Genomic DNA, 17,431 nt, shown 5'->3' on the forward strand with positions numbered 1-17,431 from the left:
AGAGATCAAGATCTACCTGGGTATACTATCGAGTTGAAAATTCGTGGTACTTTCTGGAATCGGTGTTGTTCGGATTTTTTCATGTGATCTTCAGATGTACATAGTAATTAATCAGTAAAGACGTCAGTAGACGCTTACTGTTTACGGTTGACAAAAGCGTCTCGCTTACTGCTTTGAATATTGAATAAAAATGTAATTGATCGTTCGATTATAAGAAATTAGTGCTAAATACATTTTCTACGAAGAAAAAAGAAATAAAATACAATAATTTCATTTTGAAACGACTTCCGTCACGCTGCCGTTACTGAACTTTACAATAAATACTTATGTTTGTCCATGTGACGTCATAACTCCACATTGGTGTAGTGGTTAGCGAGTTCGCGTTGAAATCCAGAGATCGTGAGTTCGAACCTCACCTGATCCAGACTTTTTTAATTCCTTTTTTATTTCAGTCTCTTTTTTTTGTATAATTATAAGTTTTGAAAATATTGTATAACTAAAGTCATTCATGTAAAAATTAACAAATGTTTATAATTTTGATGTCAGGTTCTAATGCAGTGCCTGTGCAGTAGTCAGTAGACATAACTTTAAAAAAAAATAGCTTTAGGATCAAAATATACAGGCCTTGAACTGTGAAAAGCAACTAATGCTCTTTTCCCCGTTCACATATATTTCGTCCGTTAGCTTTAAAACCACTAACCAGAGTTTATATAAATAAAACTATAACTATTGGCGATGAATTATCAATAAATATCAAAAAGGTTCTTACTGCCATCCCTATTCTCTAGTGCTAAAAGATTAACCATAAAAAGCCATAGATTGTGAATTTAAAAGTTCTGCAAATAAACAGGTGTTTTCGAGAATTTCGGCAAACACTGTTTTTCTCTAGGTAAAATTCTGATCTGCCGTTCATTAACTTTTAAAAATTGCTAGTCTTTTGGGTTAAAACAAGCTTTGTACAGTCATGTAAATAATTGTAATTTTCCAATACAAGGCATCTCTTATAGCAGTATTTTTGACTAAAAGTTGGACACATTCTTCCATCCAAAAAGAACCAAAATTTGACAATAATGACATTTAAAAGAACTACAATAGTCATTTCCAGGATTACGTTAATTCTAATTTCTATTAACTTTGGAATTGGAACATTAACTTTTTTCATTAAGTCCTCATTGCCAAATATTTACACGCAAAGAGACAGAATTCCTTTGGCTGTTGGTCTAATGAGATTCTGTTAAGTTTGAAATTTTCAAGATTCAAGCTTTTCAATTTGAAGGAGTTATCATTTGTGACTGGTTTCCAGTATGAAATCTATATCAAACTTTCTTTTGATAATAATATATAGAATATCTTTCGAGTTTTTCACATGTCAAGAATTAATCTTGATGCAGTCTAAAACATGCATTCAGAAATCATGAATTATCATTAATATTTATAATTTTAATAGATCTAATAGAACATAAACTTCCTAAACGAATCCATAATTCCAGATAATTCCAGCACCACTCCTTTAATTTTTAAGGGGCACTGGTGATTTTTCAAGGGAGCTCTGCCTTTTAGGTAGCACCTAATTTCATATTATCTATGGCTGAAACAATGATACGCACTTGATTTGAGACATGTATTTATTTTACGTCAATACTAACGGGTATTACTGTAAGTACAAACACGTTTTCTGAAAAAAAAAGCTGAAAATCTGAAACGGAAATAACTGCTTAATTTGAAGTAAAATGTTAATTCAGCACCTTCCGTACAAGTAAATCCTACAAGTTTTGGACAAAGTGTGTTTTAATTTTCCATGTCAGTTATTCAACAATAAATGACGTTTGTATGGACGCCGCCATCTTGGAATGGACGTCACGTAATTTTACAACGCAAGTCTATGGGGAAAAACATAAAATCTTGATTTTTAACTTCATTTTACATTTTTTCAAAAAAATGAAAAAGGTGCTTAGATGTATTAACCTTCTGGTATTAACGATGCCATTTTTTGACAATTTTACATACAGTATAAATAAATTATCGGAGGTCCAAAATTAGGTGGGACAGACGTCAAACATGTGATAAAGATATATATATCCAAAACTTACTTCAGGTAGATATACATATCAGCAACAGGAAGTTTTAGCTAAACGCCGTACAATCCGTTAGTATCTGGAACAAAGACAGCATATGACGCTAGCATATAACTATTTTGTTCCGAAAATAAATTACAAGATAAGGTAATTTTATTATGGATAAACATTCATTTCTTAGATGTTTTACACAGATATATAAAGATGAAGTCCGACAGGAGCAGATGTTTGTTGATGCTTCGCACGAGTATTTATCAAACTGGCTGAGGTATATTAATGCGCCTATATCAGCAGAGACAGAAAATATAGTTCCCTTTCAACACAAAGGCAAGCATACGTACTGGTATATTCGTGTCATTTACATTATTTACATGAGTTGCTTCTGAGGCTGCAGAATTAGCGTATCTGTCTTCACCCACCCCCCACTCACCCGTAGACAGACGTGTTAACTGTATCCGTACACGTGTTGGTTCCACAGAAGGACATTTGTCAGACGCCATTCAATAATATTTTTAGCCTGCATAATGTAAAATTGTCTTCCTGCTATAAAAAGTCTTGCACTTAAGGATGTTTCGATTCGCAAGGGTATATGATATTAATAATCATTTATTAAAACAACAACTAAAGAAATTTTTATCACAAATGTTGAAAAAGAAAACTTCGTTTTAGAACATAAGAACTTTGTATAAAATTCATTAGAGTTCGTTTATTTTGCAACCAAATTCCGTCAAAAAGTGCACACAATCTGAGTGAAAACAGCGGGCGCGGAGACGCTGGTGTTACAAAACATTATATTTTACGTTTTGTCTGAGACGGAAACGGACGGGAGTATGATCGCGGAATGCGACACACGTATAGATTATATGCAGGCCTAAATTAGCAAATTAAAATCCAACAGACGGCTTTAAAAACAAATTATTTATCCAAACTATTGGCAAACATATCTAAATTAATGGGAAATGTACAGTGTGTGTCCAACTAAAACGTATCAGTGTAGAGTTTTAGTGACGTTAGTCAAAAATATCAATATAGGGACGTATGGTGGTATGCTGTACAGAAGTATGTGTTTAGTATTGGCATATACAATTTTAACTGCCATGCCACGAATCCATTTTTATAACCTTACTTCAGCTTATCGGGATTGCTTATTTTGTAATCAATTTGATTTAACAGTAAAACCGTTACCACGTTATTGTAATGTTACCAAATCTGAAATTGTACGTTTCAGGGCATATGTACTATATGGCATTGAAGGCAATACCTCCTGGAACGGAGCTGCTTGTTTCATATGGTAAAAAGTATGCAAAACGTCTAGGAATAAAATATTCTAAAAGTCCAAAATATGCTCATGCAAAATGTAAGTATTGAATATGATTGACTTTGATTCTACAAAGCCTGATGATGCTCGTGTGTGTTAATATGAGGTTCATTTATGAGTTGTTGTTTTTTTTTTCTATAAGATAATGTAAAAAATATTGTCTAAACACCTCGTCTTCTTTTCAAATATTATGATTGATATGGCAAACCAGATTAAGACCAGGTAAGAATAAATTTGAAATAATAGTTTCTCATCTAGACAAAACGTGTGGGTTGAGTTTTATTTTTCTGTATCAAAATCTTTTGGATTTGTAACGTTGTCGAATGAAATTAAACAAAGTTCTTTGCAAAAATGCAGATTGAACGTGTCCGCCCACACACCACATCAAAAATGACTAATATATTCGACTATTTGTGGCTTACAATGTACAGATTCAAACTGAGCCTTCATTTATTTTCCTCTATTGAATTCTATGTTCACAAGAATTAAATACTATACTATTTTCCTCAAATACATTCTGTGCTCACAAGAATTAAAACTAGACAATTGAGCCGCACCATGAGAAAACCAACATTGTACATTTGCGACCAGTATGGATCCAGACCAGCCTGCGCATCCGAACAATCTGGTCAGGATCCATGCTGTTCGCTTCCAAAGCCTATTGCAATTAGAGAAACCGTTAGCGAACAGCATGGATCCTGACCAGTCAGCGCAGATGGGCAGGCTGGTCTGGATCCATGCTGATCGCAAATGCACAATGCTGATTTTCTCATGGCTCGGCTCATTTCTTGTTTTATAGCAGGATATGCTGGAGGTTTATGTACCAACGTAGGTAAAAGCTGCCGATATGACAAGAACACAGTCTGTGTACGGAAATGGTGCTTATGTATACATGGATCGCATCGGAGAGCCGGATTTTGCATATTAGGTAAATTTAACTCACACCCAACGCCTGCAGTTTGAAGATCTAACATATTAATTTTTATAAATAAATATATAGAGTACTCTAGTTGATCTTGAAACGACTGTTATGCAGTACTAAATCAACGCGGATCTGAGTCGAACGCAAATGGAATGTTTGGTAATGAATGCAACAATTATTTGAAAGTGAATTGTATATACCGGTAATACTTAACATTCACGCGTTGTAGACTTGTTTTCCCTCCATCTGTAAAATGTAAAGGGTACATATACTACATTAACAACGCGCACGTCGCACTGCAGTCCCTAAAAATATAATTTTATCCGTTTTGTAGATTTCTTGTAGACAATGTGACGTATTGAAAGCAAATCACAATTTTCCCGTTTTATTTTTGCTTCAAATACAGAATGTTTTAAAGAAAGAAAATCGTTGTCATTCACTCTGAACTTGCTTCTATAAACTGTGATCAAATTAGAAATGTATCTAATGACAATAATTATGAATCGTACTCATAAGTTTAAAAAAACATTATTTGGTATTTCCCATCTGACAGTATTACTCAATGTAAGTGCATGTCATTTGTCAAACAAGATCACCGCCGTGCGGTTGCAGACGTTCATCTGATTTTTTGTCTCTATATGATAGATTTTCTAAGCCAAAAGGGGTCATAATTCTTGCAAAAAGCAATGTTACGGTACTTGCTGTACAGAGTCAGCTTTGAATGGCAAATAATTGCTCTAGGGTCCGTCCCGAGGGCACCTGCGCATTGGGTGGTAATGAGGCTTGCCGAATTACCACCCATGCGCAGGTGGCCGAGAGACGGATATTTCCATCCGATTCGTAAACACATGACTGATATTTTTTCTTGCATATCGTCTACATGTTAGCATTTTATTCTGGCAGATTATTTTTCTTGCATACCGTATTCTACAAATAACAGGTAGAAATATTTTCTTTGTAGCACTCTTTCTTATAGTAGAGCGCGGGAAATTAACGTCCGTAAGCAGAAGTGACGTCATGATGTTTTGCGTTACGCACAATAACAAAGTTCCACTTAAGGAGGTAGGTTACCTTCATATTTGTATGTGCGCATGTCCAACCGGAAGCTAAAGTGACGGTTTACGACGAGGTTTACGACAAACTAAATGTGTTTGTATATTCATTCTTCTGAAAACAAGTCATGAACCTGTCTTCGATCTGATGCTTTATGGTTTAATAATGCCGAAATAATGAATAAATTGCCGCAGAAACGCTTCAAAACAATGTTGCCTTAAAATGACGTCATTGACGTCATGACGTTACGTGTCAGTTACCGCGCAAAATTAATAGCTTTTATCTTGAAAGTACGCAATTCTGTGCATTTTCTTTATTTTAACTATTATCAAATAACCATTATTTGCTGAAATATTTTTTATGAGTCTTTTGCTCTGAATAATAATCAATATTTTGCTTCTTTTATGTAGTTATATTGAAATGTTATGCGGAATGTAAGAAAATGGATGATGGTAACCAATGTTATTTGGAATATAGCTGGGTGAAAGGTTACTTGTTACGGCCATTTTCAAATAAAAATCTAGCAGTTTGATCTGTAATACCTATTTTTCAGGTTCCGTTGATAATTTGAAACTTACATACTAAAACTACGATCTAAAATTGTTCAAATTTCAGTAGAAAATTGTGGTTTCTTGAATTGAATTGATGTTACCATGGAAACGAAGCCCGTGACCTATGTATCTAAATGTAAAATTAAAAAAAGTTGACATTGGTCTATTTAAGTAACACAGCTTCGGCTTTTTATTTTCATTTCAACAATATCCATGAGAATAATAGCAGCATGCTGAAAGATTTTTTCATGAAAATGTCAGACGAGGGGTACTGCTGTAAGTATTCTAAGATGTGAAATTTGTTTGAATAAATGCAGATAACACGAAAATATAACTTACGTTAGAAATTATATGTTTTAAAGCTACATTAACTAGAAAGATAATCTTATTCAATATTTTTATAAGAAATTACGACAAAAAGTAAGATATAAGCGATTTTAAACATCCCTGTTGCCATGGTTACTTTAAACTTTAAGAAAAATAGGGTACCATGTAAAGCGCTTGGTATTTTACTAATAATATTACCAAAATATTCCATGTTGGTCATTAACAGAATGGCACTGAAGCCTTCAAAAACCCCTATTTTTATACATAGTTGGTTAAAAATAAGAGAAAATGCGTTACCATGGAAACACGAGCCCCGCGACATATACATTTTAAACTCACATTAGAAAGCTTACGTGCATACTAGTAAAATTATCAATTATGCAGACGTCTACGGATATCAATGAAACTAAAATACACTGAAAAGTGTTAAATATCCGTATTTTCCTTCTTCTTTCAATATGAAATACCTTTGGATGGTCATGTTCTTCAAACCTGGATAAAAATTGAACTTGAAGGGATAGAGACACACGACATTGAGATTGTAGCAGTTAAAACTTCATATTACACGAAATACAAAAAATTGCTGCGGTTCAACTAATTTGAATTTACCCTTGTAACAAGGTAACCTACCTCCTTAAATTTTATCGTTTGTAGCGTAACGTTATGTTCTTATGGTAAACTAACGTATTTTGAATCGAGAAATATACTATAAGGAACGGAGAGAAACTATCAAGGTACCTGCTTTTTTCGTATTTTTACAAAAACAGAGTCAGCTGTTGATGGTGAACATGTGTTGCAAGTTTCAAAGCAAAAACTTCGATAGTTTAGGAGAAAAATTGACCTAAACATTAAACTTAACCGGGCAACGCCGACACCGACGCCGATCAAGTGATGACAATACCTCATCATTTAAAAACCAGATGCACTAAAAATGATTTTTTCTATGTACCAGATGAAACATTGGGTGGAATATGTACAGGTTCTGACGGAGAAACTTGTAAACATGACAAGTACGCCGAATGCAAGAGAGGAGTATGTGTCTGTAAAAACAACTCTACTCCCGCTGGGAGTGTCTGCATACCTGGTAAATATCATGCATATGCTACCTGAATCTTTTAAAAAGAATATTGTTCAGTTTTTAGAGAGTTTGCAAAATAGGTAGAGCAATATAATGCTTTAGTTCCGTAACCAGCGACTGAAATTCAACGGTAATTTGGTTACCATGTAAAATAGATAGTCACTGTATAAGAAACTACATATCTTGCACAATAATGCAGTGAACCGTACCTCGCACGCCAGGTCGATTAAAAAGCACATTACGATTAAAAATGTTGCAGTACAAAGATCTCTTTACTTAGCCAGCCGGAGCACAGGTGGCAGTAACGTACCTAGGATACAGTATGAGTCCATGAGCCATATGCATTTAAATTTACTACAATTATAATGTTTTCTTAGGAAAAAAATGACAAAAAGCCATTGTTGTTGTTGTTGATGATGATCTTGAAGTTTCCCCCGTTGATTTTGCGAGGCACCCAAGGGGTAATCCTTGGTAATTGGCGAAGATAATGAATGGGTTAATCCAACGAATAAATCACATATATCCAAGCAGAAGAATATATACACATATATACACACACTATGCAGATAGCTTGCAGCCTAATTTCACTCTCTTCAAGATATTAAATAACAAATTTTCTGAACTTTTCAAATGATTTTCACTTGTATTTACTTCAAACTTCACTTTTCTAAAATTTTCATTTAATATTTCACAACTATTAAAACATTATTATTTTCCTCATTTCTTTTCAATGGCACTCCTTATTTAACTATGTGTTATCTCCCCAGATAAATTCAATACTGCTAAATTAGGTTGCTCCTGTGACAATGAGCCATGAGAAAGGTGATCAAGAACAGTTTGACATGTGCATTGCTTCCAGGTCCGTTTTTTTTTTCAAAACAATATTTCCTTATCAATGATTAGCCACCTTTTCGGCAAAAGATTAATCTTTCAGAAAAACCTTACTTCAAAACCCAATTCCAAACCGTTTACGCATTACGAGCGAGCAACGGCGTACGAAACGATAGCGATTTCTCCACCCGAATAAATCCCACACATTTTTCGCACCGAAGTCTCCCCCCTAAAACAAATCAAGTACACCATGTCAGTTAAAAGTAGCACTACAAGCAGTCAAAATAGGCTAAATGTAAACTAACAAGACTTAAAATAAGGTTCAATTCTACTTAATTACTTACCAGTTGTTATTTATTTGAATTTGGTAAATAATCCTCGTGAGCCATCGCTGCTTGTTTATATTCGGGTACTCTTTGGATTTTATCGCTACGTTTGAAATACGTAAACTGTCTCCGCCAATGAAAACGTTCTTTACAACCACTGTCTTGTCAACGGTATTCATGGCAGGCGAAGGTAATTTCCGAAAGCGAAAATGTTAAATAGCGAATTTGTAAGTAACAAAGTAGGATTGAACCTTGTTTTCGGTCTTGTTAGTTTGTGTTTAGTCTGTTATGAACGGTTATATCGTTATTTTAAACTCGCACTGTGTGCTTGATGTGTTTTAGGGGGGAGACTTCGATGCGAAAAATGTGTGGGATTTATTCGGGTGGAGAAATCACTATCGTTTTGTATGCCGTTGCTCCGTCGTGATGCGTAAACGGTTTGTAACTGGGTTTTGAAGTAAGGTTTTTTTGAAAGATTAATCTTTTGCCGAAAAGGCGGACAACAATTGATAAGAAAATATTGTTTTGAAAAAGAAAAACGGACCTGGAAGTAATGCACATGTCAAACTGTTTTTGATCACCTTTCTCATGGCTCATTGTCACAAAATGGCTTTTTGTCTTTTTTTTCCTAAGAAAACATTTTATTTTATGTTTTTCGGTGGTTTATCGAAATATAACGGTGAATTATATCCTGATAAACTCACTGGCCACTCAGTGAAAATTATCAAATCTGATACCCGATTAACGTCAAAAAGTTTACCGAGCGTACTGAAAGCCGGAAACAATATGATGATGACGTCGTTAAAATGACGTCATCTTTGCGATGCTTCCTGATAAAATTTCCCGCAAATTTCGACATTTTATTGAAATAAACACAACAAAAGTAGAGTTTTAGACATAAAATAAACAGAAAAATTGTTGGAATCGATATAATATCACGGTAATTTAACTCGTGAACACCAAAAGTTGTTATTTTCACTCGTGGCTGCGCCACTCGTGAAAATATCACTTTTGGTGCCCACTCGGTGAAATTATAACGTGATATTACACCGAAACCAACAATTATCCTCTATATAATTGTAGTAAATTTAAGTGCATATATGGCTCATGGACCCATACTGTATCCTAGGTACGTTACTGCCACCTGTGAGCCGGAGTGGATTTTTAGAGTAATGCAGATACATTACAATAAGTTTATACATACGTACACAAATACTGCAAAGGTCATAGCTACCTTACATGAACTTAAATACTTATTTTACAAGAAAGCAATGAAACGGTCATTCAAAACGCCGGAAACGATAACGTTTTAGTGACATAAAATCAGAACTTCTTTATTTAACAAAATGCTAGTAGTTTCATTCTTCGACCGAATCCTAGCTGTTCTCTTCTGTACCAGAATATTAATAAATATCCATCCACATTTCTTTGGAGAAGCATTAAAATTGTATTATCAGTTTTCATTGTTGTCTTACACGCCTTGTAAACAACAGAGCTACCTCTTTGAGGTATACGGTAAATCGCTCGGTCGCAACTTCCGAGGTAGTGCATGTCGCGATAAAAGAACGTCAACAAAGGTGTCATCATATTTTTCGCATTTTTACAATCATTTTATCGAATATCAAAAATCGGGGAATGGTAGGCGATGTAGATATGTTTTAACTTTACAGAGAACTTAAAGTTTGCTAATTTATTCTTGATTTGTGGTCGTGGCGGTGTTAACCAGCAAACTGATTTAGCTGTGAATTCGGCCATTTTGTCATTTGCTATTGTCAAATATTTGCATTTTAACTAATATTAAGAAGCAAACGGGTAGGTGTGAGATAGCTGTAAAGTATACAATGCACGTGAAGATAAAAATGTACCGAAAATGGCTTGGGAGTAAAAGATATTCACTTTTTATTGTGAGAGACAGCTCTGTCGGGAAGGAGATAGTCATGTCGCCAAGGAGATAGCTCTGTGTTACATCAACAGTTTTGAGCAGTTTTGAATGTAACAGAAAAGTAGTTATGTCCAGTTACGAGAAACAATTCAGTTATCACGTTTTTTTTTAAAGAAATGAAATGCTTTTTTTCTGTGTTCATGCGAAATGAACGTCAGAATACTGAGGATCGGCAAATCCATGAATAGCGCTAGCGATTCATGTTTAATTTGCCGATCCTATTTTGTCGTTCATTTCGCATGAACACCGGAAAAAATCATTTCATTTCTTATATTTACATTATATTTCCTTTCCATTTGTAAACAAGATAATATTATAAATTGCATATATTTTGTGGCATTTAACATTAAAATCAGCATCCCGGCCATTCTGTTCAACACACGGAATAATTGCGACGTCGTATAAGGAACGTTCTCCCGGACTATACGCGGACGTCGTCAAAACAGCGGTCGGTTATCACAATGCAGCGATGACTTATATTTCGCGCCTTTCCTTCTGCTGTTCATACGAAATGAACGTCATAATTTTCAATGGAAAAAATAGGGCGAATGTAAATATATATCTATACAGCATTTGTATAGTACATATTGCTTTATATTTTCTTATATTTATTTTGCCTGTTTTGTATTTAGTGCCGTTTTAACCAGAACTTCTGGATTCAGCACCAGTACTAACTTGTTTTCAGCAAGTGACTATCAGCTTCTCCATTTTAATTTTTGTGTCATAGATGGAAGACAAATGATTAAAAACACTGTGAAATAGTCAGGGGCATCAGACTCAAAGCCCATGATCAATAGATCTGCACTTTCACTACTGACCTAATTAAGCGGGCGGGCTATATTTTCTTAGAATCGGCATGTGCTACTTTTTCTATAAAATAAATTAATTCAGTCAGATAAAATGTAATACGTGAAATTATCTTGTGAAAAGCAAGGGTACCTTTAATTTTTAAGACGCCAACATTAGTGGCATTGGCTCTGAATCTTATTTACACTGCGTATTACGCTTGTAAAATCAAATCTGAATAAAACGATGCCATAATTACTTTTCGTTGAGGACACGACCAATTTGTTTGAACGTACCGATAAAAAAAAGTACTTTGTACAAATGTCAGAGTCGCTGTGACTTTACCATTGTACGAGCAAGTTCAAATGCACTTGTGAACATAAAATCTGAACTTTTATAACATTCATGCTGATTTACTAGCTAAATAAAATTTATAGGACGGCAACTTTACTCTGAAGCTAATCATCATGCGTTTCGTGTGTTGACAATGTACGCATTAAATTAGCAACCTCAATTACACATACAATAAGTGACAAAATTACTAAAGTGATCGGATTCTAAATCTAAGAACTTTCTGTAGAATTAAAATTCTAAATTTCATTTCTATCAATCTATCTTTTATCTGAACCAATCAGACGCGTTTGACTGAAATAATTTAAATTCGCTAGCATGAAGTTTCGCGCGCATTTTCAGTTTAAAAAGTTTTTTTTGTTTTTTTTTGTTTTTTTTTTGTTTTTTTTTTTTTTTGGGGGGGGGGGTTCTTTTTTTCATAAATCGCCAGCATCGCATGTGTCACTAATATGTGCCGCCTGTAAATAAAAGTGGTCCTTTTATGACCTTGTTAAAAATCAATATGACAGTGCAACTGATAATTGGTGACCTAGTTTTTGACCCTTGATAACCCATTTTCGAACTTGATCTAGATTTTATCAAGGCAATCATGCTGACCAAATTTTATGGAGATCAATTAATAATACAGCCTTTGTGGCATACACAAGCTCAATGTTGACAGACAGACAGACAGACAGACAATGACAAACGCCGGACGCCGGACATTGAGTCATCACAATGGCTCACCTAAGCAAAAGTTAACAGAATGTACAGCTATTCAATATTAAAGCCTTATGAAAAATATTGTTCAAAACAATACTTGGCAAATTCATAAATATGTGTATCCGATGGAACAGTGACTGCATATTATTTCAAAAGAGGACAACCCAATACAGAAATTGTAAAGTTTTCAATATAACATTAAAATTATGAACACAGAGCTCCCTTATGAAAACAGAGCTATCTTCTTGGCGACTTGACTCTCCTTCACGACAGAGCTGTCTCTCATAATAAAAAGTGAATATTTTTACTCTCAAACCATTTTCTGTATATTTTTATTTCCAAATGCATTGTTTACTTTACAGCTATGTCACGCCTCCTCGGTTTGCTTCTTAATATCGGTTAAAATGCAAATGTTTGACGATGAAAGTGCTTTCATGACGAAACGGCCAAATTCACTGCTAAATCAGTTTGCTGAAGAATAAATTAGCAAACTTTAAGTTCTCTGTAAAGTTAATTCATATCTACATCGCCTAGCATTCCCCGATTTTTTTATATTCGATACAATGCATGTAAAATGAAAAAAAATGTATGATGACATTCGCCTTTGTTGGCGTTCTTTTATCGCGACATGCACTAGCTCGGATATTGCGACAGAGCGATTTACCGTATACCTCTGAAAGAGGTAGATCTGTTGGTTACCAGACATATCTTAAATATTCGGCTAGGTACATATTGGAGAAACTGCAAGCATGGTTGACTCATTATAAACATATTTTAGTGTACTAACATTTCAGATCATACATAAACACCGTACACTAGTCTATTTGACATGCTTTTGAAAATAGGATAGCATATTGTAGTTGGGGCTCATTGTCAATAGTGGTACAAAAACTATACACAGATGCGCGGTTTTGTCTAAGCGTCGCATATAAATCAGCATAGTTTACAGGTATTTCACTCTTTTAGGGAAATGATCAACACTACAGTTTTGCATTTTGTGTATATTATCGTTGTTTTCAACCATATTGTTGAATTTCGGGCCAAACTTTATTAGATCTATATTAACTCGTCTTAAAACATTGATGTGTGTGTACGTGCGTGCGTGCGTGCACATGTAGAGAAATCGTCTTTGTAACTATAAACACACATTCTTCGTATATTTAATATACAGGTTAACTAATAATGCTATTCATGATGAAAAATAATTTCATTGTCATTTATTTTCAAGTGAACATTATCTCATTTTTCTTGAAAAATAAAACTGTTAAATTGTTTCATGGAAAATACAAGACGAATTAGCCGGTGGTAGATGTATGGGCCCTAATGGTCAAGACTGTATGTTAGACAGCAATGCAGAATGTGTGCACGGCTTGTGTCACTGCAAATATGGTACAAGTTTGTTAGAACAAGCATGTATAAAAGGTAGGTATTCAGAACTGAATAGTATAATGCAGTTACTTTTTAAGGATTTTGAGCCTGGTGATTTTTTTGACCTCTTGTTTGATACCAAACTGCGTAGTAAAAGACAAATAAATTAATGATATGGTCTTGATAAATATCATGGAATACAAGAAATACTTACGACACTGTTCCGTTTTGTCAACAAAGTTATTGTATCTATGGGTTTAGAATATCCCCTGATTATGATTATTTTAAATGATGCGAGAATACTAGTAGGTATTTTGATGAAATTATCATTTCAGCTTTGGACGCAGTCTGGATCTTAAATACTTTAAGTAACATTTTTTGCTATTGTTACAGATGAGACATACAATGGAAGATGTGATGTTAGTGACGGGGAACGTTGTCATTTGGACACGAATGCTGAATGTTGGAATAATATTTGCGTATGCAAGAAAGGTGCAACTGCCGCCGGTGGTGTATGTAAACTAGGTGGGGATTTTATGTTCATCATTTTAATTTCAATACTTGTTTACGACACGAATTATTCACCTTTCTTCATTTGCTCGTAAATTTGCATGTAACTACAATTATAATCGCGTTAAAACCATATTAACAGTTTAATTGTAGAAATGATATGTATTGCTTCTCTTAATAAAAAAAAGGAATGAACAATACTGCATTCATTTATTTATAGATGGAACAGAAAGCGGAACATAGGAAAAAATGTTCACTTGACGGGAACTAGTACAAGACACCTTTGATGGATCAACAGTTTAATCGAATTACAGCCCTTCGCATCTTCGATGTATTGAAAGATAATTGAAGAAATAGTTCTATCTATTAATCTCACCACTTCTTCTGCGTATTCGGCAGACTGATGAAATATATTATGACACCACAGACTTTACTGAATGAAGAGTTTGCCATAACATCGCCAGAAACTTTATCATATGATTTTGTTCACCAAAACGTCACCAGAATCTTTTATCTATATTTTCGTCTTCATTTCATAATCTTTTAATTATCTGACCAGAGTTCGCCAGTGGAGTGCCAGAACATTATCACACGACTTCGTTTTTTTTTTTTTTTTTTTTTTGTTTTTATTGGTTGCGTAGAGTTTGGCTCCATTTTCAAACTGCCAAACAATAGTTGAACATAGATGTATTAACATGAATTTTTTCTGAATCCATACTTAACAAAAAACTTTACAAAAAGATGGATAAATCACGGAAATCTGTTATGTTTAATTCTGTGGATAAATGTTGCAATGTAAGGTTAGTTTTCACATTATTACACAGCAAAAAAACTGAATGATTTTTAACAGTTATATCTTTTGTTTAATTTAGACTTTTGTTACCTAAATACCACTAGATACAACAGACTGCAAACAATAATTTCGTGAATCTGAAAATTTATGAAGACTTTTGGACACGGAAGAATTTTTTTGCAAATCAGTTAACAGCTTTCATAACCTTTAAAATATTTAAAGAGTTTCAAACCCATGTAAGTATAAAACATATTTTACTTAAGACATACTGATCTCGTACATTTGTATTTCTGTCTGTATAATTATTTAGAAAAGATAAATCATTATCAGCAGATGATATTCTTTGCTTATTTAAGAGACAAATATGCCTTTTCTTGAAAATATATTGCTGAACCCAGATCCCTTTGTTCTTCAAAAACAAAGTGCCTATTACTTTACCGCCAAAAGTTGCAAACAAATTTGCATAATTGTTTGCAGCAAAGTCGCCGAAAACTAATTTGCATAAATAGTTTACCAAAAGCTCGCCCGGACTTTGCCATTATTTAAATTGAACTTAAAAGTAATGTTTTCTTTGTCAACGGTCTACGCTTTTGTGGCAAGACACGGCTTTATTTCAATTTGGTATTTGGAAACAGCAACATGAATATACTATTAAAGTGAAGTTACATTTCTCTTTGAAAATGTTTAAACGTTTAATTCTCCATAATCAGTACATATATTGTAGCAAAGTATACTGATATACAAAGAAATTTTTCATTCAGTTAGACACAAATGAAACAAGGCAGTCTGAAAGACAGCTAAATCCCCCGCAACTGCTATGGATAGTGAAAGGGTAAACCTTTGACCTTTAGCTGTGACCTTGACCTTGAACTGACATGGCTGACTCATAAATTCTGCACAATGTCTTGATGAGGTGATCATTTGACCCAAGTTTCATGAAAATCCTTCAAGGGGTTTAGGAGATACAGAGCTCAAACCTTTGACCTTGAGTTGTGACCTTGACCTTGAGTTGACATGGTTGACTCATGAGTTCTTGATGAGGTGATCATGTGACCAAAGTTTGATGAAAATCCTTCAAGGGGTTTAAGAGATACAGAGTGGACACAAAATGGAAGGCTCAAACCTTTGACCCTAAGTTGTGACCTTGACCTTGAGCCGACATGGCTGACTCATAAGTTCTGCATATCGTCTTGATGAGGTGTTTATTTGACCTAAGTTTTATAAAATTCCTTCAAAGGGTTTAGGAGATATAGAGCGGACACGAAATGGAAGGCTAAAACCTTTGACCTTGAGTTGTGACCTTAAGTTGTGACCTTGACCTTGAGCCGGCATGGCTGACTCATGAGTTCTGCACATCGCCTTGATGAGGTGATCATTTGACCCAAGTTTCATATGAATCCTTCAAGGGGTTTAGGAGATATAGAGTGGACACAAAATGACCTTGACCTTGAGCTGGCATGGCTGACTCATAAGTTCTGCACATCGCCTTCAAGGGGTTTAGGAGAGATAGAGCGGACACAAAATGGAAGGCTCAAACCTTTCACCCTAAGTTGTGACCTTGACCTTGAGCATGCATGGCCGACTCATGGGTTCTGCACATCGTCTTGATGAGGTGATCATTTGACCCAAGTTTTATAAAATTCCTTCAAGGGGTTTAGGAGATATAGAGTGGACACAAAATGGAAGGCTCAAACCTTTGACCTCGAGTTGTGACCTTGACCTTGAGACGACAAGGCTGACTCATGGATTCTGCACATCGTCTTGATGAGGTGATCATTTGACCCAAGTTTCATGAAAATCTTTCAAGGGGTTTAGGAGATATGGAGCGGACACGTGTTACGGACAGACGGACAGATGGAAGGACGGACGGAAGGACCACTCCTATAACCCCCCACCATTTGTGGCGGGGGATTAATAAATGGAATGATAGGAGGGTTGCAACTAGTAATGCAACTAGGTCTGTATTTTGCAAATTATGTTCATTTAGTTTAAAATTCAAGTTCATTTTGATTTAAATAATTTTTTGTCTCCTCTTTAGCAGCTACTCAGTACCTCAGCTCAAAAGGGGGCATTTTGATAATGTATTACCAGTGAATGTCCTCTTGATGAAATTTAACTATTACATTCCTCAACAAGTTTGAAAGACGACCACCCAAGGAACATCAAGGCCAATTTCATCAACTTCCATCCAATGGTTTCAGAGGAGGTGTTGTTTGAAGAAAAACGTGGACAGAAGCCGGATGGTGTTCAAGAAAGGATCTTATGGTGACACAAGTTGTGTGCAAGTTTGGTTAAAATAAAATCATAAATAAAGCTGCTATTGTGCCGACAAGGTCAAAATAGCTAATTCTGGCCCTTTCAGGGGCCATCACTCTGGAACTCATAACGGAACCTGGCCACTTCAAGAAAGGAACCAAGATCTTATGGTGATACAAGCTAGTTGTGTGCAAGTTTGGTAAAAATCAAATCATAAATAAAGCTGCTATTGTGCAGACCGG

General features: G+C 34.9%; 1 protein-coding gene across 1 annotated transcript; it reads left to right on the top strand.

Moving 5' to 3' along the window:
- Positions 1–3,307: 3,307 nt before the first annotated feature.
- LOC123523623 (prion-like-(Q/N-rich) domain-bearing protein 25) lies at positions 3,308–15,311 on the top strand. The gene is made up of 6 exons (XM_045301282.2): positions 3,308–3,432; positions 4,193–4,321; positions 7,199–7,330; positions 13,553–13,684; positions 14,024–14,155; positions 14,361–15,311. The coding sequence occupies exons 1-6, from the start codon at positions 3,309–3,311 to the stop codon at positions 14,381–14,383; spliced, it is 672 nt and encodes a 223-aa protein (XP_045157217.2). The 5' UTR covers position 3,308; the 3' UTR covers positions 14,384–15,311.
- Positions 15,312–17,431: the final 2,120 nt, after the last annotated feature.

The sequence above is a fragment of the Mercenaria mercenaria genome, chromosome 3 (assembly GCF_021730395.1).
Source record: "Mercenaria mercenaria strain notata chromosome 3, MADL_Memer_1, whole genome shotgun sequence".
In the NCBI taxonomy this organism is placed as follows: Eukaryota; Metazoa; Mollusca; class Bivalvia; order Venerida; family Veneridae; genus Mercenaria; species Mercenaria mercenaria.